The sequence below is a fragment of the Aspergillus puulaauensis genome, chromosome 4 (genome assembly GCF_016861865.1).
Source record: "Aspergillus puulaauensis MK2 DNA, chromosome 4, nearly complete sequence".
NCBI lineage: Eukaryota > Fungi > Ascomycota > Eurotiomycetes > Eurotiales > Aspergillaceae > Aspergillus > Aspergillus puulaauensis.
In genome coordinates, this window is record NC_054860.1 from 355,439 (window position 1) to 377,423 (window position 21,985).

The 21,985-nt window shown below is 53.0% G+C and overlaps 13 protein-coding genes across 13 annotated transcripts; 6 read left to right on the top strand and 7 right to left on the bottom strand.

The window, feature by feature from the left end:
- Positions 1-722: 722 nt before the first annotated feature.
- Positions 723-2,528, bottom strand: APUU_40147A (putative MFS sugar transporter; the record flags this gene model as incomplete). Its single annotated transcript, XM_041703187.1, has 5 exons — positions 723-1,244; positions 1,299-1,490; positions 1,541-1,950; positions 1,997-2,086; positions 2,135-2,528. 5 exons carry the CDS (start codon positions 2,526-2,528, stop codon positions 723-725), a joined length of 1,608 nt encoding a protein of 535 aa, XP_041555897.1.
- Positions 2,529-3,133: 605 nt separating this feature from the next.
- APUU_40148S (UPF0075 domain protein) lies at positions 3,134-4,547 on the top strand (the record flags this gene model as incomplete). The annotated part of the gene is made up of 3 exons (XM_041703188.1): positions 3,134-3,199; positions 3,251-3,325; positions 3,378-4,547. 3 exons carry the CDS (start codon positions 3,134-3,136, stop codon positions 4,545-4,547), a joined length of 1,311 nt encoding a protein of 436 aa, XP_041555898.1.
- Positions 4,548-5,072: 525 nt separating this feature from the next.
- On the top strand, positions 5,073-7,176 carry APUU_40149S (putative C6 transcription factor; the record flags this gene model as incomplete). The annotated part of the gene is made up of 4 exons (XM_041703189.1): positions 5,073-5,115; positions 5,174-5,594; positions 5,660-6,077; positions 6,145-7,176. 4 exons carry the CDS (start codon positions 5,073-5,075, stop codon positions 7,174-7,176), a joined length of 1,914 nt encoding a protein of 637 aa, XP_041555899.1.
- Positions 7,177-7,217: 41 nt separating this feature from the next.
- On the bottom strand, positions 7,218-8,332 carry APUU_40150A (uncharacterized protein; the record flags this gene model as incomplete). Its single annotated transcript, XM_041703190.1, has 6 exons — positions 7,218-7,749; positions 7,795-7,921; positions 7,968-7,987; positions 8,039-8,138; positions 8,186-8,201; positions 8,246-8,332. 6 exons carry the CDS (start codon positions 8,330-8,332, stop codon positions 7,218-7,220), a joined length of 882 nt encoding a protein of 293 aa, XP_041555900.1.
- Positions 8,333-8,411: 79 nt separating this feature from the next.
- APUU_40151A (fungal specific transcription factor domain-containing protein) lies at positions 8,412-8,819 on the bottom strand (the record flags this gene model as incomplete). The annotated part of the gene is made up of 1 exon (XM_041703191.1): positions 8,412-8,819. One exon carries the CDS (start codon positions 8,817-8,819, stop codon positions 8,412-8,414), a length of 408 nt encoding a protein of 135 aa, XP_041555901.1.
- A 157-nt stretch (positions 8,820-8,976) lies between these two features.
- On the bottom strand, positions 8,977-9,375 carry APUU_40152A (uncharacterized protein; the record flags this gene model as incomplete). Its single annotated transcript, XM_041703192.1, has 1 exon — positions 8,977-9,375. The coding sequence occupies one exon, from the start codon at positions 9,373-9,375 to the stop codon at positions 8,977-8,979; it is 399 nt and encodes a 132-aa protein (XP_041555902.1).
- A 649-nt stretch (positions 9,376-10,024) lies between these two features.
- On the bottom strand, positions 10,025-12,160 carry APUU_40153A (putative MFS transporter; the record flags this gene model as incomplete). The annotated part of the gene is made up of 12 exons (XM_041703193.1): positions 10,025-10,229; positions 10,272-10,307; positions 10,358-10,422; positions 10,469-10,566; positions 10,612-10,633; positions 10,684-10,951; positions 11,001-11,114; positions 11,158-11,229; positions 11,280-11,332; positions 11,379-11,438; positions 11,488-11,585; positions 11,632-12,160. 12 exons carry the CDS (start codon positions 12,158-12,160, stop codon positions 10,025-10,027), a joined length of 1,620 nt encoding a protein of 539 aa, XP_041555903.1.
- Positions 12,161-12,954: 794 nt separating this feature from the next.
- APUU_40154S (putative alpha-glucosidase) lies at positions 12,955-15,592 on the top strand (the record flags this gene model as incomplete). The annotated part of the gene is made up of 3 exons (XM_041703194.1): positions 12,955-14,544; positions 14,590-14,620; positions 14,670-15,592. The coding sequence occupies 3 exons, from the start codon at positions 12,955-12,957 to the stop codon at positions 15,590-15,592; spliced, it is 2,544 nt and encodes an 847-aa protein (XP_041555904.1).
- A 331-nt stretch (positions 15,593-15,923) lies between these two features.
- Positions 15,924-17,007, top strand: APUU_40155S (RTA1 domain-containing protein; the record flags this gene model as incomplete). The annotated part of the gene is made up of 3 exons (XM_041703195.1): positions 15,924-16,055; positions 16,105-16,441; positions 16,487-17,007. The coding sequence occupies 3 exons, from the start codon at positions 15,924-15,926 to the stop codon at positions 17,005-17,007; spliced, it is 990 nt and encodes a 329-aa protein (XP_041555905.1).
- Positions 17,008-17,158: 151 nt separating this feature from the next.
- On the bottom strand, positions 17,159-18,402 carry APUU_40156A (uncharacterized protein; the record flags this gene model as incomplete). The annotated part of the gene is made up of 3 exons (XM_041703197.1): positions 17,159-17,317; positions 17,365-18,197; positions 18,255-18,402. 3 exons carry the CDS (start codon positions 18,400-18,402, stop codon positions 17,159-17,161), a joined length of 1,140 nt encoding a protein of 379 aa, XP_041555906.1.
- Positions 18,403-19,093: 691 nt separating this feature from the next.
- APUU_40157S (NAD(P)H-dependent flavin oxidoreductase) lies at positions 19,094-20,235 on the top strand (the record flags this gene model as incomplete). The annotated part of the gene is made up of 4 exons (XM_041703198.1): positions 19,094-19,136; positions 19,185-19,267; positions 19,319-20,050; positions 20,098-20,235. The coding sequence occupies 4 exons, from the start codon at positions 19,094-19,096 to the stop codon at positions 20,233-20,235; spliced, it is 996 nt and encodes a 331-aa protein (XP_041555907.1).
- A 175-nt stretch (positions 20,236-20,410) lies between these two features.
- APUU_40158S (MAPEG family protein) lies at positions 20,411-20,848 on the top strand (the record flags this gene model as incomplete). Its single annotated transcript, XM_041703199.1, has 1 exon — positions 20,411-20,848. One exon carries the CDS (start codon positions 20,411-20,413, stop codon positions 20,846-20,848), a length of 438 nt encoding a protein of 145 aa, XP_041555908.1.
- A 75-nt stretch (positions 20,849-20,923) lies between these two features.
- On the bottom strand, positions 20,924-21,884 carry APUU_40159A (RTA1 domain-containing protein; the record flags this gene model as incomplete). Its single annotated transcript, XM_041703200.1, has 3 exons — positions 20,924-21,381; positions 21,438-21,686; positions 21,737-21,884. 3 exons carry the CDS (start codon positions 21,882-21,884, stop codon positions 20,924-20,926), a joined length of 855 nt encoding a protein of 284 aa, XP_041555909.1.
- Between the last annotated feature and the right edge of the window lie 101 nt (positions 21,885-21,985).

Consider the following 21,985-nt stretch of genomic DNA (forward strand, 5'->3'; position numbering starts at 1 on the left):
CTCCTCACGCGACCAATTACTTGCAATGGACACACGATCTGCAATGATCGACTGCTTCGCGACGAACCGTGAACAGAAGACCAGGAGCACAGCAGTCAGAAAGACCCACTGGCTCTGTCACCGGCGGACCCAGATGACCCGTCCCATTCTAATGAATCGATGACAGCATGAACAAGTTGTTGAATGATCAGGACAAATATATTACAGAAACACCTTCAAGGACAGGAGTAATGGAAGGAGTCGGGAGAGGATCGGCCCCTCGAGGCACGAACCCCTCGATGATCGTCGATGGGCTGGCTGAACAATCCTTTGGAGCTGGCTGCATTCCATGAACCATTCACAGGCCATTCACGGGCTGGGGTCAAGTCTGACACTGTGGGGATCAGGAGCTCCATGAACCATTCATCACCTTTCCCACTTATTGCGTACCTGCTATACAGATCAGGCAGAAGATAATGGACTGGCTGCCTATGAACATGCAGTCTTACAGGCAATGCTAGGAACAAATAGTGGGACCCGACAAATGTATTGGAATTGGCCCGTTATTTAGCTGGTATGGCTTGTACAAGTCTATCCTCGAAGGCAGATTCAATTCCAGAATTTATCTCTTTAATTCAAATGACAACCGCCAATTAATATATTTTAAATTATACACCATTCACAACTAAACCATCAACGCTAGCCCAATCCAAGCCCAGTCATTACCTATATTTATATCCTGTTCAAGCCATGATACCCTGGTCAGACTCAGAGGGAGCCTCCCTCCCCTCAGCAGCCTTATCGCCCTCGCCACCAACCTTAGTAACCCCCTTCTCAGCAAGCACATCACTATGCATCCGATACGCGCGCTCCATATCCCAATAAAACGGACTCTTCGTCGAAAACAGCGCATCAATCGACTCAAGCGACCGGTTGCGCGTCTCGGGGTAAAACAGATACACGATCGGGATCCAGAGCAGGTTAAGTCCAGCCAGGAGGAAGTAGCTGCGGCTCTTCAGGCTGTCGAACATAATCGGGTTGACCAGCGTCGTCATTCCAACGCCAATCGCCCACCCCGTGATACCGAAGCCGTTGCCTTGCGCGCGCAGGTCGGATGGGAAGATCTCGGTGGGGACGAGGAAGGCCACTGTGCCCCAGGTCGCGGCGTAGCCGAGGTTGAAGAGGAAGAGCATTGCGACGGCCGCTGGGGCGTAGTTGGATGCTTTTTCGGGGTTGTGGAGGGAGGCTTCGTAGACGGAGCCGGCCTAGTTCAGTCAGTATGGGGCTCACAAGTTTGTGGGAGTAGAACTGTAACGTACCACAATCTCGACGGCGAAGAGACTAAGGGCGCCGAACATCAAGCACAGTCTTCGCCCGAGGCGGTCGACAATCTGCGCGCTGATTATGGTGCCGATGATGCCGATGGTGTTGATTCCTCCCGCCAGACCGTTTTGTGTCAGGCTGCTGTACCCAGCCTGGCTGAGGAGAGTGGGCGAGTATGCCGTGATGGCCTGTGAGTGTTAGCAGATATGACAGACATAACGCTGGGTCAGGTGCATACCGTGATACCAGTCCAGGAAGCCATGATCTGGAGCCAAACACACAGCCAGGCGCGACGACCAAGATTAAGCCCCGGTCGGTTCCCCTTGCCGATGAGGATCTTGACAAACTGAATTGGCGAGCTGCGCTGGCTGTCTTGCGCGACCGCGATAATCTCCATATACTCACGGTCGATCTGCTCCTGGGTGGCCTTGTGGCGGCGGATCCTAGTCAACAGATCGCGCGCTTCCTCGTTGCGACCGACCGATGCATAGTATCGGGGACTATCGGGGAGCATCTTGATGAAGGCCACCAGCACGAGAGCCGGAATGCACTGGAAGGCGAGTTGGAAACGCCATCTGATGTCGGAGTAGCCGTTGTTGATGAAGGCAAGACCAAAAGACAGCCAGTACGCGACCGAGATTCCGAGGTCTACAGAGTCAGACAGATATATGCAACGGGTATTAAATCAACTTACAGTTGGCGATGAAGACATAACCAAGGAAACCACCGCGGTGCTCGGCAGACGAAGTCTCAGACACCAGCACAGGGGTAATACCAGTCAACGCTGTCCAGTCAGTATTTCTCTATAAAGAATTGATAAGAAGGCTCGCACCTCCAGTCCCAATACCAGTCACCACTCGGGCAACCAGCATAAAATCGGAGCTCTGAATCGCAGCCTGCAATGCGCCCCCGATCAGCGCGAAAACTGCGCCGATGAACAGGCCATTAATCCGGCCAATGCGATCAGCCAGCCAGCCACCAGCAAAGCAGCCGAAGATACATCCGAGATAATAAACACTGACGATGCCGCCTTGGTGGGTGGTGTCGGTCACAGTGCCATCAGGTTCGCCAATCCCAACCTCAGTCACATAGTAAGGCGCGGCGTTGACGCCGCCCATGACACCCTGGTCATATCCTTCGAAGAAAATACACACCAACGAGAAAACCTGGATCGCGACATTGAGCTGACGCGGCGAGAGACGCCGCCAGAGAGTGGTGTAGCCCATGGTGCCGATGAGGTCGTGGGCGAGCTCGAACTCCGGGTGGACGAGCGCGGGTCAAAAGAATGTATATATACCAAATAAGCCAAGGACGCGATTGAATCCGGCTCCAGGGACTCCAGCTCCGCTCAACCTGGGGACGCGCTTCAGAGACGGGGTAGTTGACTACGGCAGGATCAGTCGTGCAGCTCCATCACGAAAACCCGGGGAGATCAAGCCACCACGGTGGGCGCAAGATCTGGAACCGACAGCACGGGCCTGGGCCAGTAGCGCAAGACCTTGAAGAGAGAGGCAACATGAGGGCAAGGGATTGGCAGGGATTGGCAGGGATGGGGCAGAAAAGTGGAGGGTTCGTCAGAATCTGCAGAAATGGAAATTAGGAATAGACTCAACAACTTAAGCGACAGCCACTTAGCCGAATAGCCGTTCTACCAGATAGCCGGTTACGCGCTCAGGCAGAAGACTCTGAGGGTGGCCAAACCGTCGGGGGTTCTCCGGGCGTCAGTCTCAGTCTCAGTGCCTGTTTCAGATCAGATAAGAGTAAGACTCGTCGTCGTCTTGGACTTCTTTAGCTGCGTAGTCGTAGACTCCTAACTCAACTGCATCACACCATGGCTGCCCCCTCCAGCCATGCTCTCGAGCTCACCGTGCTCGGCCTTAACAGCGGCACGTCCATGGTATGTTTACACTTCTTTACAGTACTACAGTAGTCGGTATTAACTGCCCAGGACGGCATCGACTGTGCCCTGTGCCACTTTCGCCAGGAGACCCCCGAGTCGCCCATGCACTTTGAGCTGCTCAAGGTAAGCTGCCATGGACAAACACTCTGTATGCCGCAGACGCTCATATTTCCAGTACGGAGAAATCCCCCTTGAGCAAACTATCAAGAAGCGGGTCATGAACATCATCCTGCACAACAAGACCTCGCCCTCCGAGCTGTCCGAGGTCAACGTCATCCTGGGCGAGACCTTTGCGGCCGCCGTCAAGCAGTTCTGCCAGGACTACGAGGTCGACCTCTCCTCCATCGACGTGCTCGGCTCCCACGGCCAGACCATCTGGCTGCTCTCCATGCCCGAGCCAGGTGAAGTCCGCAGTGCCCTCACCATGGCCGAGGGCTCATTCCTCGCATCTCGCACCGGCATCACATCCGTGACCGACTTCCGCGTCAGCGACCAGGCTGCTGGCCGCCAGGGCGCTCCCCTAATTGCCTTCTTCGACGCTCTGCTGCTACACCACCCAACCAAGCTGCGCGCATGCCAGAACATCGGCGGCATCGCCAACGTCTGCTTCATCCCTCCCGACTCGCACGGCGGCATCGACGCCTGCTACGACTTCGACACCGGCCCCGGCAACGTCTTCATCGACGCAGTCGTCCGCCACTACACCAACGGCGAGCGCGAGTACGACAGGGACGGCGAGATGGGCGCCCGCGGCACAGTCGACCAGGCCCTCGTCGACGACTTCCTGCAGAACCACCCTTACTTCGCACTCGACCCGCCCAAGACCACCGGCCGTGAGGTCTTCCGCGACACATTAGCCCTCGACCTCATCCGCAAGGCCGAGGCAAAGGGGCTCACACCCGACGACGTCGTCGCGACAATCACCCGCGTCACTGCACAAGCCATTGTCGAGCACTACCGGCGCTACGCCCCGGAGGGCCTCGAGATCGAGGAGATCTTCATGTGCGGCGGCGGCGCGTACAACCCGAACATCACCAAGTTCATGCAGGCCAGCTACCCGAACGCGAAGATCATGATGCTCGACGAGGCCGGTATCCCCGGTGGTGCGAAGGAGGCCATCACGTTCGCGTGGCAGGGTATGGAGGCCGTTGTTGGGCGGTCCATCCCTGTGCCGACGCGGGTTGAGACGCGTGAGGACTATGTTCTGGGCAAAGTGTCGCCCGGGAAGAACTACCGCAAGGTCCTGCGCCAGGGCTCGCTCTTTGGGGCGGGAAGAGACTATCTTGCGCCGGTGAGCGAGATGGTCAACTATGTCAATGGGAAGGTGTTTAACAATAAGTGGTGATGCCTTGCATTATGATTATGATAGACATGAATAGTATTACGATGCATGAATTATTTTCCCGAGTTTGTAAGTTTTCTCAGTTGATGGAACCCAAGTGTTGAGTAAAGACCATGTAGTTGTCGAATATATATATCAGTATTCGAAGTTTCAACAACCAACAATCAGAGGGAATTTACTCTGACCGTTGTCACCTGACAGTTACTTCCTTTGAATATCCATTTATATATTACTTATAGTTTTTACTATTCGAAGTGTTGTCCCCTCCCAGGGTCAGCCGGGGTCAGCGCGGGGGTGAAGAACTTCCTACCCCGGAAGTGTATATGACTAATACCTCTCCACACTAACCTGATACGGTCATGAAGTCATTGTCCCGATCTCTTCCCCGTCTGCAGCTGCAGCTCCTTCTCCTCCCGATCCTTCTCGCTCGTCTCCTTCTACCATCAATCGCTCGTTTTCTTGCCGCTCTTTTCCAGTGCGCTGCCGTGGCGGCCTTACGACGTTCGATGCTTGGTCGCTTTCTCCGAAATGTCGCACCGCCCGCGGAAATTCCAGCGCATCTCCAAAGCCTGTTTGTCCCTCCCGCGCTAACGTGGTGTTGCCATTTAGCTAACCGCGCTGTCCTGTAGGCGATTTTTGCAACCGCCGCAGCATCAAATGCAATAAGAACAACGGCCCCCTTGCGCCCTGCCAGAACTGCGCCGACTTCGATGTCCCCTGCACCTACGATCGGCCCGCCCGCCGACGCGGCGCTCGAAGGAATGCCAGTCCTGCCGCCAGCCAGACGATGCAACCCACCGGCGCGCTTCCCACGCTTTCCGCACAGCAAACGCCTCGCGATGAAGACCTTGCCCGCACCGGCTCCGTTTCCAGCACAATCATGCAGTCTCGCACAAGTAATGCCTCGTGGGACGGTGTCAATGGGACTCACGCTGCGGTCGCCGGTCCAAGCGATGGTGGGCTGATCTCTCCATGGAAGGCGTTTGCGACCGCCTGCAATAGAACCATCCAGGACTTGGCCCAGGTCTACTTTGAGATCGTATATCCTATGTACTGCGCCCGCGGATTGATATTTTGCAATGCCGAAGCTAACCGACGTTGGCGTCTGTCTATAGATTTCCCTTGTTCCACTGGCCCACGTTTACGAAGGCCCTCGAGAATATGGACTACCTCCACGACGATGGCTTTTTCGCCTCGACAATGGCAATGTGTGCGTTGGCTTCTGCCCGCGCTCGCGATGGAGCCTTGTACACAACGCGATGGACCCCACACCAGCTGGCCAGTCCTCCGTCGGAAGTCTTTTGGACGGCCGCGAAAGAATCGATTCCTCGTGACCTGGCCAATGCCAGAGGAACTGAGTACATGCGAGCATCTGCCATATTGAGTATCGCCAGTATTCAGCATGGGCAGATTCACGGCATGCAGCAGTACCTCGGCATCTACCACACACTCGCGACGATGGACGGGCTGCAGGATGAAAAGTTCTGGCCCAAGGACCTGGATCCCATTACTGTTGAAATCCGGCGACGAATGGTATGTTTCGCGATTTTCCATTGCTTTGTTAATGCGACGCTTTGGTGCTAATGTTTTGTTCGTCTAGTTCTGGTCTATCTACACATTGGACGTGTATTCATCCATCGTCTGGGGCGGTGTCATTCGCCACCGAGAAACGCAGTCTAATGTTCGGTATCCTGGCGAGTTAAGAGACGATTTTCTCATAAATCCTAAATCTGCTGCAACGTCGCCAGACGAGAATGGCAGATTGGTTGGGCATGCACCATCAGACGACTGGATAAATGGCTGGAACTTCATCACCGATATGTATCGCGTCTTGGAACATGCCGTCGATAGCCAGAGACGGCGTATCGTCCCCAACAACGGGACGACGGACGTTTGGTCATTATTCAGTCCATCTCAAATGGCGGGTTCCTGGCTCATGGACCATGTTGTAGCCATGTACGCGGCCCTTCCACCCCAGTTCCACCAAACTCAACCGGTCATCGGTGATCTGTCCCAGGACATTTTCGGTTTCCAGTCGGCCAATATTCAAGCAACGCTTCAGCTGCTGCGGATGGTTGTGTCTTCGAATGGAGACCAGGGCGTGGATGAGAAATGTGACGTCGCCGGACAGGTCTTGAGTGTCTTCTCCAAGGTCCCTGTTGAATACCTCAAAGCCATCAGTTCCCCATTGCTTCACCACCTCGCTGGTATTGGTTACATTCTCGGCTCGGTAATGGAAGGCAGTTTATCAGAAGCTTCTTATAAACGCGTCCGCACTCTGCTCCTGGAAATGGCCGACCTCCTGCATCGACTAGAGTCAGGTCTCCGCCGCTCCACTGGCACGAGCGAACGACTCAGGGCACAAGTGAGTCGCATTGACGAGTACATGTTGTCCCAGCGATTAGCGACCACGGTCCCACCTGCCGTACCCCACACGGGGATAATTAAGGACGACCTGGTCTCGCCGCTTTACCAACAATCAAACCTTACGCCTATCCAGGCCCCTATCACCGGAATAGACGACCCGATCGCTCAATTCCAGCTGCCGCCTGAGTTGCTGAATGATTGGCCGTGGCCGTTTGATACCGGTTTCTCGTCTGAGGGGATGTTTCCCCTTGCTTTCGTGAAGTGAACTACTGGAGCCCGATTTTAATCTCTACTGGACGAACCACCTCAGACTGCCAACGAAAAGTCCGCGAAAAAGTCCTGCCACGTTGTGGGAAAATAGAACAGATTCAGGCCTGGGAAATCCCACTCGCTGACGAACTGCTCTGGCACAAACGAGGTCAACTCGGTTTGGGCATCGAACAATTCCCAGAACGGTGCCGTATCCGCATTTTCGCCCTCGTCACCCAGGCCACTCTCCTGAAGAGTGCGACCGTACTTTTCGATGCTTAGTCGGAGAATCTGGAGATACGCATTGCCGTTACTGGCGGCGTTGCTGTTTGAGACGCTTTTCGTCAGGTCTTCCAGCAATCTGTTTCCATGGGTTAGGAGTTCCTCATGCTCTTCTTTTCCCTCCGACAGGAGTCTGGAAAGTTTGAGCAGAAGCAGAAAGCAGAATGCGCACTTCGCCCAGACGAAATCCATCGCATATTTGAGCTTCTCAAGGTACGAGTCATGTTCGATAGTCATCAGGCTGAGGTGTTTGCGCGCGCTGGCTTTTGCCATTAGAAGGATCTTTCGCTCGACCGGAGACATTGCCCTAAAGCGATCAGCTTAGCCGGAGAAGATTGGATGGCATACGAACGCAACGTTTTCCACGCCCAGAGACCGCAGAGCCTTGCAATGGAGCATCATCTCGGACCAGCATTTCTGGATGCGAAGTGCGGCTAGCAGTGGCGCTCGCTCTTCGTCATCTGGTGCGAGGGCGTTCTCTGTTTAATTAGTATTTTTATTCTAGACGCTGTATGGCGTTTGTACCTATGATTCGTTGCCAGTCTCTGCGCCCGTTAGATATCCAACACCACGCTCAAGACTCGAAGGCGACTTACTCAAACCACAAATCAAGATCAAGCTTAGCTTCTTGTACGAACGCTGCAATATCGGCACGAGCCAGGGGTATCTTGGCACCGAGTGTTTCATTTATATGTACTAGAGCAGCGTCAGTTGCTGTACGGCAATTGTGCATGTTACCAGACCTCTGATGACGTTCAACTGTGGATGTTAGCCGGGCTCCTCAATTACTGGAGTGCGCGTACCTCGACTTGCGACAACAACCGGAGATCCAGGACCGTTGACGAAGGTTGATGGAGGAGCTTGCGACACCGCCGTGCATTTCCCGTCATGCGAATGCCAGGGGGTTTCCCACCATCCAAGCTGAATCTACGGCAGTCAACAATCTGATGATTTAGATTGCGAGAGAACTCACATATGCTCTAGAACCAAGAGTCCAAACCACGTCCGCGACTTGCGCATCAGCCCGTTCTCTTCAACCAAACCATCTGTACTCGGGGACCCTTCCACATCCTTCATGGTCAACCGGTGCGTGAGATCCTCAAACGCTTCGTCGAGACCCAAATCGAGTGCCATGCGAGTCGCAAACGAGAGCATCAGGGAGCGTTCCGCAGAATAACAAGCGATCACCAGCAGTGCCTGGACGGATTCGAGGCAGTTCAGCGTTTCGTTCTGAATCACGACGTTGATCCACTTCTTCAGCTCCGTTTGCAGCAACTCCGATAGTTGGGAGCCGGTTTCTAGGTAATCAGCAGAGGATGTGAAAGATATGGGTGGACGTACTGGAATCGACTCGGCTTCCGATTGTGCATATGGCATTCAATAGGATGCTGCTTCGGTATCGCACCGATTGGAAGGTATCGTGCTTGGGATCGAATATTGGGATATACCTGTCCTATACCGTCATTAGATAAATCCAACCCAGACACTGAGCACATACGCAACCCTGAAAGAATCTAAATACAGTTAGCAATGCCTACAACACTAGGTCAGAATAAACACACGTCGTAAAACACTCCACAGCATAATCCATCGTAATAAGGCCCTTGCTAATAAAATCCGAGATCGGCTCCTCTCGAACCTCAAAGCCAGTCCGTCTCCTCTTCGGCGCACGATACATATCGCCCTGCAGGTCCTGAAGGCGCGACTGCAAAGGTAAACGCATATCAGGCGCTAGGAATCCAGCGCTCTCAGCCACGACCTGCGGCGGGGATACACTGGGCTGCTGCACAGTATGAAGCCCGGATCCAGACAGCGCCTGTGCCTGCGGCTGCGGCTGCGGCTGCGAGTGCACGCTGAGCATCTGCTTCATCTCCTCGAGCTGGTCCTGTAGTCGGCGGACTTCAGACTCGACGGACTCGATTCGCCTAGACATATGATTAGCACCATCCTTATCATTTAGTCACCCTAAAAGGTAGAGAGGTAGATACTCCGTCGCCGGATCCTTCGGGATGTCAAAGAAAACGCACTGTTTCTTCAACTTCTCGCACCTCGTGCATGGCTTTTTGCTGTCGCATTTTACCTAGACTTGTAAGTAACAGAGTAGAGTCGACCTGTAGCCGTGTAGAATACAGACCTTGGATTGTCGGCATGCACTGCATGCTTTCTGAGTGGGATTTCATTGTTAGACGGTGTCCATGATGTATTCAAGATGGGGTAATACCGGGACCCGTTTCATGGACGGGGGCGCGGCGATTAGGTATGAGTCTTCAGACATACTGAGACTGCGGACTGACATGACACGACACTAAGATGACTGGACTGGGGATGGAGATGGAGACAGACTGGGGAAGCTGTTAGTTAATGAGAAACGCGGGGTGCAGCGTGGAAGCTCAGGCCATCGGAATATCCCCGACTGAAGGATTTAGTCACTTTAGTCGATTTAGTGGAGTTGACTGCTAGCCTGCTAGGTGCTGTGGGGATACAGTGGATATGACAGCTTAATACTGTACATTCAAGCATGAAGTTATTGCCAACAGATAACTTAGGGCATCTCATAATAACTAAATAACAACTCAACTACCCTAGTACACATACACAAAAACCTCATTCTCAAAGTCCGTCAGGTCCTTGAACGCATTATCCTCGACCATCTGGGCATCGTTCTTGTCGACCTCTGTCTCGCCGACGGCCTGCATCGAGCGATCGATGATCTTCGCATTCTTGCCCATCGCCACACGGCGCTTCTCGTGCTGCTTGTTGAGGTAGAAAATATACACCAGGTTCACACTATCAAGTTAGCATCGCCTGCCTAATGGGTGTAGTACTTACGCGCAGAGCACCACTAAGACACAGAACATGGCAAGACTGGTAATACTTGTTAGATCCGAATGCAACAGTTTGGGTGAAGTTCTTACTTGGAGAGCAGACCGCGTCGATAACCAGGGGCCTCTTCGGTGGTGTACAGGTTAGGACCGACCACCTATACATATTAGTTCTGTTCTGTCTGGGGTAATTCGGCTGCATACGTTACCAGCACATTGTCCGACCAGCAGAATACCGTTGATGACCTTCTTCTTGGTCTCACCGGCGGTATTTCCGGCAGCCCAGGAGTAAATCATTGGTGCTAGATATGTTAGTAGAGGTAATTGACATGGCTGTTCAAACGTACTGATTCCAGGATACACCGAAATCTATATCCAGGTTAATATGTATTCAAATGAAGGCAACGGAAGAGCCGTACAATATAATAACCCGCAAGCAAAGGCCCCTTGTGAGAATCACCACGCGGAAGCTCCAGTAACATCACGCAGCCCGCGATGGCAGGGAGACACAGCAGGGCAATGACACCTCCCTTCGTATTGTACTTTGTCGCAAGCCAGGCTCCCCCAAGAGTCGCGATGAGTTGGATTGCACCAAACGGTATGTTAAACAGCATAGTCTTTAGCTGGTCGAAGCCGAAGGACTCGATGATCAATGGGCCAAAGGTTGTAATACCGCCGCTTGGAATCCTAGACTGTGTGAGTAGTCATTTATGGAGCGAGAAAAAAAGAGACTCACGAGATGGAAAACATCAGAGCAAACCAGAAGAAAGACTTCGGGTCCAGGAATGCCTCCTTGACATGTGCCCATTTCCATTCATGTGTTTCGATGCCCTGCTGGTTCATGCGGAGTCTACAATGGTTAGTTAGATTGCAATCCTGGTTTCGAGTCGTACCTTTCAATTGCTAGCAGTTTATCCTCTTCATTCAGGAACTTGGACTGCATTGGGGAGTCTGGCAGGAAAACCCTAGAGCACAGTTAACAACTGGAGGGGATGTTGGTGGCTTAGATACTAACAAGACAGCAAAAGCAAACGCAACAGTGATGAGCCCGAAGAAGAGGAAGATAATCTATTATAATCAATACCAATCACGGCAAGAGTATTGTGTATAATACCTGGTATGGCGAGAGATTGGAATCGATATGCCCGAGGCCGAACGCGATGAGACTGCCAAACTAGAATGCAACTGTCAGTATAAAGAAATACGATTGAATAGAAACATACCATATTGACAACACCATTCATCGCATACCAGGAACTCAATCGCATAGGCTGCTCACGACGACGATACCACATCTGCGTGATGGCAATAAAGGCAGGGGCTATCATCGTCAGCCTCGAAAGTATACATTGGACGTAGCAACTCACGGATCCCCGCCTCAAACAAACCCAGGAAGATCCGACAGGCCAACAAGCCGCCGAAAGTCTTCGCAGGCGTCATGCACGCAAGCGAGATACCCCAGAAGAACACCATGACAGCCAGGAACTTCCCCAGTCGGATCTTGACGAGAATGTACGCAATCGCAGGCTGGGCGACCAGCTGAACAAGGTAGATGCTCGAGCCGAGCCAGGAATACTCCTGGCCCACAAGGTTCGCATCCTCGATGAGCCCGAAGACGGAGCCGTAGGAGAGAGTAGATTTGTCGAGTTGTTGCAGGAAGTAGATTCCCAGAAGGATAGGGAGCAGTCTCAGGTCGATTCGTCGGAGGACGCGCTTGTTGTTCTCTGGCGTCAAGATGGTCGAGCCGCCGAGGTCTTCGATCAGCTCCAGGGCTTTATCTTTCTTCTGTCCATCGGGTTGGGGTCTTTCACGGGGTTCAGGCTGGGCTTGGGCTGGAGCAAATTCGATGCGTTCGTCCTGGTCGAACTTTGAGACTGGACCTGCTGGGTGAGACATTTTGAGTCTTCCCAATGTAGTTGAGTAGAGCGTGAATAGGTTAATCGAGTCAGGGGTTAGTTGAATCAGTGGGATAGTTGAATGGATGATAGTGTATTGGTCGCGGAATCAGCCGTTGAGGTAGAGAAGATGCATATTCCGGTGACCACCGTGCCAGATACAACGGGGGAATAAGAGTTATATTGGCAGACGGCACGGCCTCACGCACCAAGAGAGCAGCAGAGTAGACGTATACTGAACCTGGGGCCCCGCGGGGGAACAGCGTATCCACATCGGACGAAGGCTGGCAAGTCCGACGGTCATCAGGCCACGAAAGGACCACCGGCACATGGAGAAACAACGGCCGAGTCATTGACAGGAGAGCAGATACCTCGATGAAGGCTAGCAGACCACTAACAAGGGACTAACCAAGGGCTAAAAGGAGGCAATCCAGCGAATGCGAAGCTGCGCGGACGATCTCCGAGGGCGCCATCCAATGGAACAGTGCCCGTGGGGAAGACGCTGCGGAGGTGGTTTCATTCCTTCGGCGGTCGGCTGTTCGACCGATGATTGTAAGGTGAATGCAATGGATCCCCGGTCTTTGTTCGTGGTCCCCTTTGATATACATCGGGGATGGCCACCGAAACCCGACGCAGCCACGCCATCGCCGTGCAACCCCTCAATGCACCCCTCAGTCTGTGAGGGGAGTCGTCGTGCAGTAATGGTTCAAATACAGCTTCGTTGTCGCGTAGCTTGACAGAATTCAGTGTCAAGACACGACTGTGTGCTCGTTCTTACCTGAAGTCACGATAAACATGCCCCAAAAAGAGTACTGCCCTAAGGGCTACCAGCAGACACAGTCGCAAGACTCGAGTCCCTCTGTGTTCCTTCATCATGAAGCAAACAAGCGATCCAGTGACTTTTCTTTTGAAGCTGTCCGCGAGAACCTCTTCCGCGTCACCTTCACGTCGCCAACCCATCCCCTTCCTCCCTACCCCAGCGTCACCAAGCCAGAAACCAGCTTGAGCGGCGTCGATATATCGATAAACAGCGGCACGTCCCAGAAGGAAATCGAGGTCGGAAACGTCAAAGCCGCCGTCAACTGGGAGAACACCCCCGTGGTGTCGCTGTCATGGAAGGGCGAGGACAAGCCTCTATACAAGGACCTGCCCCTGCGCTCCTATGTCACAGACGGAGACGGCATCGCACACTACACAGAGCACGACCGCAAGGCCCTGCACGTTGGACTCGGCGAGAAGGGCGCGCCCATGGATCTCACCGACCGACACTTCCAGCTCTCTGCGACAGACAGTTTCGGATATGACGTCTACAACACCGACCCCCTTTACAAGCACATTCCGCTTCTGATCAAGGCGACCCCGGCCGGGTGTGTTGCGATCTTCTCCACGACACACGGCAGGGGAACCTGGTCTGTTGGATCTGAGGTGGATGGTCTCTGGGGCCATTTCAAGGTATACCGCCAGGACGTCGGCGGTCTAGAGCAGTACCTTATTGTAGGCAAGACCCTGAAGGACGTCGTCAGGTCATATGCAGAGCTTGTCGGTTTCCCTCTGCTCGTACCCCGATGGGCATACGGGTATATCTCCGGAGGCTACAGATACAGCGCAATGGATCACCCCCCAGCCCACCAGGCACTAATGGACTTCGCGGACAAGCTCAAGGAGCACGACATCCCCTGCTCTGCGCACCAAATGAGCTCTGGCTACTCAATCTCCGAAGCCGAGCCCAAGGTCCGCACGGTCTTCACCTGGAACCGGTACCGGTTCCCCGATCCTGAGAAGTGGATTGCGCAGTACCACTCTCGCGGTATCCGTCTTTTGACCAACATCAAGCCATTCCTGCTGAGCTCACACCCGGACTACCAGAAGCTGATTGACGGGGATGGATTCTTCAAAGACCCCGAAACCGGCGAGCCTGGATACATGCGTCTGTGGAGTGCAGGAGGCGGAACAGGCGGCGATGGATGCCACATCGACTTCACCTCCGCGGCAGCCTTCAAGTGGTGGTACGACGGGGTGCAGTTCCTCAAGCGCTCTGGAATCGACGGGATGTGGAATGACAATAATGAGTACACTCTGCCCAGCGACGACTGGCGGGTGGCGCTGGACGAGCCCACCGTCTCGGAAGCTGTCAAGAAGCAGGCCGATGACAAGACTGTTGGTCTCTGGGGTCGTGCCATGCACACAGAGCTCATGGGCAAGGCGTCCCATGATGCTCTGAGGGACTTGGAGCCCAATGTGCGCCCGTTTGTGCTGACTCGTAGTGCCACGGCTGGAACGATGCGATATTCTGCTAGTACCTGGAGTGGTGATAACGTCACCAGCTGGGAGAGCATGAAGGGTGCCAATGCGTTGTCTCTGAATGCTGCTTTGTCTCTCCTTCAGGTAAGGAAACCATGTCATACTGATAAACATAACTGACTGTTTTAGTGCGAGGGCCACGACATTGGCGGTTTCGAGGGTAGGTCTAACCCCCTATACTCATACTTGGATAACTAACTTATATACAGGCCCCCAACCATCCCCCGAACTCCTCGTCCGCTGGGTCCAGCTAGGAACCTACTCCCCCCGATTCGCAATTAACTGCTTCAAGACCTCCCCGGCCAACAACGAAGTTGGCGACGTCATCGAACCCTGGATGTACCCCGAAGTAACCCCCCAAGTTCGCGCCACAATCAAGCGCCGCTACGAAATCCTGCCCTACATCTACAACCTCGGTCTCGAGAGTCACTACTTCGCCTCCCCGCCGCAACGCTGGGTCGGCTGGGGCTACGAATCCGACCCCGAAGTCTGGACCAAGACACTCAAGCGCGGCGAGGAGCAGTTCTGGTTCGGCGAGACGATTCTCGTCGGCGGCGTCTATGAGCCCGGCATCAACGTCGCAAAGGTCTATCTCCCACGGAAGACAGACGGACAATTCGACTACGGGTTCGTGAACCTGAATGCGCCGTACAGCTACTACGCGTCCGGGCAGTGGGTTGAAATCGCGTCCGAGTGGAAAGAGAGCATCCCCCTACTCGCGAAGATCGGCGGCGCCATCCCCGTCGGGAAATCCGTGCAGACGCGCATTCCAGGCGACGAGACTGCCGCGTCGGTGTCTGTTTCTGAACTGGATGACTACCGCGGCGTCGAGATCTTCCCGCCGCGCGCGAGCTCGCACGGTAATGTCTTCTCGATGACGTGGATGGAGGACGATGGGATCTCGGTTCAGCCGAAGGTGTCGAAGTACACGATTCGCTACGAGGCGACGGATGATCGGGTTATTGTTGGCTTTAGCAAGGACGAGACGAGCGGATTCGTTCCGGCGTGGAAGGAGCTGGATATTATTCTGCATAATGGGGATGAGAGGAGGGTGGTCTCGGATGATGGAAAGACGGTCGACTATAAGGGCAAGGATGGGCGTGGTCGTGAGGTTTATACCCTCCGGTACTAGTTATAGAGTATTATGATATAGATGCATAGATTATTGACTCTCTTCTCTTAGTGCTTACTGTGACTATTGTTAGTAAATGCTTGATCGGCGGCAATGCGAGTGCGAGGGTTCGTATTTTATCAACGCGAGAACGTGTAATAAACGAATGCGAGATACGGTCATACATCTTTTACTATAGGCAACTTTTTTTATGTTATTTTTACTGGTCAGGAGGTTTTCTTCATGGTTGTTCTTTATAAAGCAATACTGACTCTGGTGCCGATCCAGAAGTATATATTTGGCCGGCCCTCACAGCAATGCACCACCATCTTCCATATCAATCACTGTTACAATGGCCAAATGCGTTCCTCCCAAAGAATCAGGATGGACATTCTGTCCAAACCTCGCAGCCTCTGCTCTCTTCACGGTCCTTTACGGATTGAGCTTCCTCCTGCATCTCTATCTCAGCTTTAAGACGCACAAGGTACACCCTATAACCCCAAAGGTGGAAACAGCACTGATTAAACTCCCAGAAATTCTGCTGGGTCATAACAATGGGCGCAGCCTGGTTAACAATCGGATTCGCCCTGCGCACAAAAGCAGCCCACCAGATTACAGGGATAGGCGACTTCATTCCCCAAAGTATAATCATCTTCCTAGGCCCCCTCTGGCTCAACGGCTTCGTGTACATGGTCCTAGGCCGGATGGTGCACATGCTGCTCGAGCGAGACAGGGTATACAATATCAGCGCGCGCCGACTGACACTGATCTTTGTGATTCTGGATATCGTGGCTTTCTTCGTGCAGGCTTCGTCCAGTGGGCCGATGAGTAGCGATGATGCGGATACGGCTCAGACGGGGGTTTATATCAGTACGTATACTACCAATATATCCATGCATAAGCTAACCAAAAAAGTGATGGCCGGAGTCGCAATCCAACAAACATTCATCACCTCCTTCATCGTCCTCGCGATCCGCTTCCACTACAAGCTTATCATCGGGACGGGTACTCGGCATACCCAGGCGATTGACGAGCGTACCGCCGTGAAGCCGGCTATATATACCGTCCCCTGGCGTCGACTGCTCTATGCACTCTATCTAACGCTCATACTAATCACCATTCGGAATATCTTTCGCCTGATTGAGTTTTCTGACGGCGTTGAGGGGTATATTGCTGTTCATGAGGCGTTCTTCTACTCGCTGGATGCGATGCCTATTTTCTGTGGACTGATTGTGCTTGCCGTTGTACATCCTTCCTGTGTGCTTCAGGGTCCTGATAGTGAGTTTCCGAAGAGGGAGAAGAAGGGGAAGAAGGATAAGACAGAGAAGAAGAGGCGGAGGCGGAGGAGTCGAGGGAAAGAGAGGGAGCAAGAAGTTGAAGAGGCCGGTGCGGGTCGTACGGATGATCCCAGGGAGGTATTTGTCTCGCAGGTGTGATATTATGCTGGCAGTGTGAGATGGCTTTAGAATTCTAGTTAGGATCAGCGATATGGCTTCTATATGAGTCATTGAATCAGTTCCATGTTTATAAAGAGAAGTTACGCTAAGTACAGGTTCAAATGGCAATATACAATACACATGTCCCAGACTAGAAAGGACTGCGGTAGTTCCGGAAGGCACTGAGCGACTGAGCACCATGGAGGATATTCTCCAGCAGCGTCCCATAGTCCCATCCCATGGAAGCCGCAGCGATGGCCGTCAGACTTGCCTGATCCTCACGTCCTGGCCGGCCGGGACCTGTCATATTCTGTAGACCATTAGAATTTGACAGTGAAGAGTGAAGAGAATACTTACAGGCTTCATATTGATATCAAAAAGCGCGAATTCCGACCCATGCTGGAACCGGCGTACATCAATACGAATCGGAGCAGTGGCTCCTATCAACTTTGCAACCTCTTCACACTGTCGCATTACCTTTCCATACGCCGGATCTTTGAGCTCATCCAGATTGACGACCCTCGAATTCGCCGTGACTGCCACTACACCGTTATACGGCGCAATACCGTCATCATGGTTGAACCGCGTAACCGGTACCATACTCCAGTGCCGAGGGTTGCTCGGCGTCGGCGGCATCACAGTGATAGTCGCCTCCTCACCAGCGAGAAACTCCTCCAGCATAACCAGCGGCGACTCAGCAAGCAGAGCCTCCGTATGACGCTGCAACTCCGCCTTATCATGACAAACCTTCACCCCGTGGCTTCCCCTCCCACGCACCGGCTTCCCAACAACAGGATACCGGTCTATAGACCGAACAACATCTCCAACATCCTCAGCCGTAACAAGCCACGACCGTGGTAAAGTAAACCCGCCAATCCCTGCCAGTTGACCATTCAGATACGCCTTATCGTCAAAATTCTCAACCAAGCCGGGCGGCTGACCAACAACATACACCCGCTCCGCCAGCGGCGTCAACCTATCCGACGTCTGCAGCGGATGCGAACTAAACAGAATCGTATTCGCCCAGAAATGCGTAACGCCCTGCCGCACAGCGGAGTAGATACCCTCTTCTGTATCGGGGAAGGACCAGCCCTCGTGCGCGGACACGGGCGCGTCTGCATCCGCTTTGACAACCCTGATGCCTTGTTGCTGTAGCGTGTAGGCGATGTCTGCGCTGGAGTCTTGGTAGCCTAGGCGGTACTTGTTAATAGGGGCGTACTTGGAAGTGAAAAAGGTGGCTGGCTCACCTCCTGGCTTGCGCGGTTTGCGCACGCCATTGATGACCGGGGGGTCGATTGCCTGGTGTAGGACAGCGACGGTCGGGGCGGTGCCGGTGGTGCGAATCTGGCGGCTCGAACGCGGAATTGACGCTTTCAATGTCCTTGCTGTTAACATGGTGCTTGGGTTGTAGAGTGAAGGTGGAAGAGTTGGCGGGATGTTGTTAACTTGTGACCGGGTGGGTGGTTCCGAGTCGGATGCATCCGAGGGCCCGGAGTAGTCCGTATACAATATACAGCAGTGAATTCATGGCCTAATTCTAGGATGCAGCTTGTATAACACATGTCGTAATATCTAATATAGTCATTTATGCCTTTAAGTCTACTGGCGCTACTACTACAACAGTATAGTCTCCTCTCCTACAGTCGCCACTCTACTGTATCTCAATTCCTACGATGAAGCTGTCTGATAATGGTATGGTCACAATGCTCAGTCCATCCACTCGCCAGGAACGGCTGTCTGCCATGTCGTCGTGGAAAAGAATGCGACGAGGCGAAGCCACGTGGTTTCTTCCATGGGAGTCTTAATTTTGTCGAAAAAGATAAGTACCCCGTATCATACTTGCCAGTTCATGCAGTAACCGAGTAGCATAGTGGATAGAGTTGATGCTGGTGGAACTTATGCATCCCTCGGTAGAATGGAGAGTGGGTCTGGACAGAGTTTATTCATTAATTGATTATTCTAACATTCTTTTTATATTTATCTTATTTCCTACCGCAGTGACGCAATACCAAATTCCTGCCTTATAATATACCAACAACAAGACTGGTCCCTGCCTGGTTTGCGGTATTCTCAACTCCGCAATACGATGACATTCAGCACAGCATTAACCAGGAAGCTCGGTATCGCATGTATGTTCTTGATATCTTTCTTCTAAAGCAATATTCTAACACAAACAGTGCCCATCGTCCAAGGAGGCATGCAATGGGTCGGATACGCAGAACTCGCCGCCGCAGTCAGCAACGCCGGTGGTCTGGGAATAGTACGCACGCTCATTCTCTCTTTCGTCCAAAAAAGCTAACCCATGGCGTAGCTTACCGCACTGACCCAACCCACCCCAGAAGCCCTGCGCAAGGAGATCCGTCGGTGTCGCGCACTGACCAAGAACCCGTTCGGCGTGAATCTCACCCTACTCCCTGCCCTCGTTGCGCCAGACTACAGCGCATACGCACAGGTTATTCTCGACGAGGGCATTCGCATTGTCGAGACGGCGGGCAACAATCCCGGGCCTGTTATCAATCAACTTAAAAACGAGGCGGAGATGACAATCTTGCATAAATGCACTACAATCCGCCATGCGAAGTCGGCTATCAAGCTCGGTGTCGACTTTTTGTCTATCGACGGGTTCGAATGTGCAGGACACGTCGGAGAGCATGATATAACCAGCTTTATCCTTCTCGGTCGCGCGCGCCAGGAACTTGAAGTACCCTTTATCGCATCTGGAGGTTTCGCAGATGGCCACGGGCTGATTGCCGCTCTGGCGCTCGGCGCAGAAGGAATTAACATGGGTACGCGGTTTATGTGTACGGCTGAGTCTCCTGTCCATCGAAAGATCAAAGAACGTATCGTTGCAGCGGATGAGAATGACACAGAGTTGGTGCTCCGTCGATGGAGGAATACGCAGCGGCTCTTTAAGAATGGGGTTACGGCGGATACACTGAATGTTGAGAAGACCAGTACCTCGGGGGAGTTCAGCGAGGTTGCTCCTTTTGTGAGTGGAAAGCGTGGGCGTGAGGTGTTCTTGAATGGGGATCCTGAGTATGGGGTATGTTATGCTATGACTCTCTACTAAACACGACTAACTGATGATAGGTCTGGACGGCTGGCCAGTCTATTGGGTTGATCCACGATATCCCTACGTGTGGCGAGCTACTCACTCGAATTGAGAAAGAGGCTAGAAGTGCGATGGATCGCATTCGACGTATGGGCTCTGCACAGAGCACGCTTTAGAATGTTGATGGACCTCGATAATACGGTCTATTTAAGCCGAGGCAATGAACCCGAATGGACAATTATGAAGAGCCAAGAAAGCCAAGGAAGATCCATTCTTCATTAAAGCTGACTCCCCCTTCCTCTCTCTTTTCTTCTTTCTCTTCTTCTTTCCTATCTCTACCCTAATCCTACCATGTCGTCCGTCCACATCCCCGGCCTGCTACGGCCCGTCATCGCCCTCAATGGCTGGACCTTCATCGTCGAGATCTGGATGTACGCAACGCGCCTCCCAGTCTTCAGCCGTATCAAAGAAGCAGCCGATCCCTCCACTCTCCGCGGCGAGATCGACAAACGAACTCCCGCCTCGGTGCGCTGGAAGGCCGACAACTACAACCACCTCCTCGAGCAGCCGACGCAGTTCTACGCCATCGCGCTCGCACTGGCCATCGCGCGGTACGGCGCAGACGACCCCCTCGACATTAAACTTGCCTGGGGGTATGTTGGAGTTCGAGTTTTGCATAGTTTGATCCAGTGCACGACGAATACGATTATGCTGCGCTTTTCGGTGTTTTTGGTCTCGTCCGGTATTTTGGCGACTATGACGGGCAGGGCTGCCTTATTGGCTTTCTAAGGGATAACGATGGATGAACGGTGAATGTAATGTGGAATTTACTTTGAGAAACTCGTTACAGAATAAGAATTATGATCAAGCCACCTCCATCTCTCTCGTACTCGTCGCGAACTTGCGAACAGCAACAGCTCGTCTGAGATATCTCTCTCCCTTGCCTAATGCGCAGTTGACCTCACTCGGATGGATCCAGTTCAGCGTAATCAGGACAATAAACATCAACAGCGCATCAAACACGTAGATAAACACCTCCTGGCGCATAAGGTACGAGTCATAGCCCATCAAGTACTCAACAACACGAATCACTGAACGTATCAAGATCAGGACGCTGGTAAAGAATAACGCCATCATATGTCGCCGCCAGATACTTTGCAGATCAGGCGAGACAGTGACCTGCTGTCTAGCCATGCGGATTTCGAAGACTCCAGCGGTGATCACGAAGAAGGCGAAGAAGGCAATCTGCACGAATAATCCCCCGACAATAATATTCTGTCCCATTTGTGCGCTGTCGACGTCTTTGACCATGATTCCGGCGCCTGTTCTGTTAGTATTCCCTTTCATATTCCAAGTTTTCAAGTATGGGGTGGCTTACCAGAAGCCTGCATCAGGAACGAGAGGACATCACCGGCGACAAAGATCTTCGTCAGAAAGCGCAACGGGATTATAGAGCATCGCTCAGCATTAAGCATGGCGATGATGCGACCCAGGGTCATATAGATGCTGGCAGCGAGGAAGGCGGGGGCGATCAGGATGAGGGCGCTTTGCATAACATATGGCCCTTTGGTGAAGTTTGGGGTCTCAGTCGAGGAGAGGACACGACCGATATAGCCCACGGTTTCCACTGGTTAATTGTCAGTTTGTATCTAGATACATGGGTGGGCTTAGGCGTACAGGCACCGCCGATGGCGAATGGAATCATGAACCAAGTTCTTGTTCGGAGGAGCTGGTAGAGGTGGAGGATGGTGCAGATGCCAAACAGAGCAGCGAAGATGCCTCCAGCAGCACCAGAGGGTGCGTAGTAGTAAAAGGTAAACTCCATGATAAGAAGAGCGCTGTATAGCGGGATTCTGCAGTGGAGGTGGATTGTATGTCTCAGAATCTGAAGAAACTGGGCGAAGGACAGTTTAAATAGGGCATCGT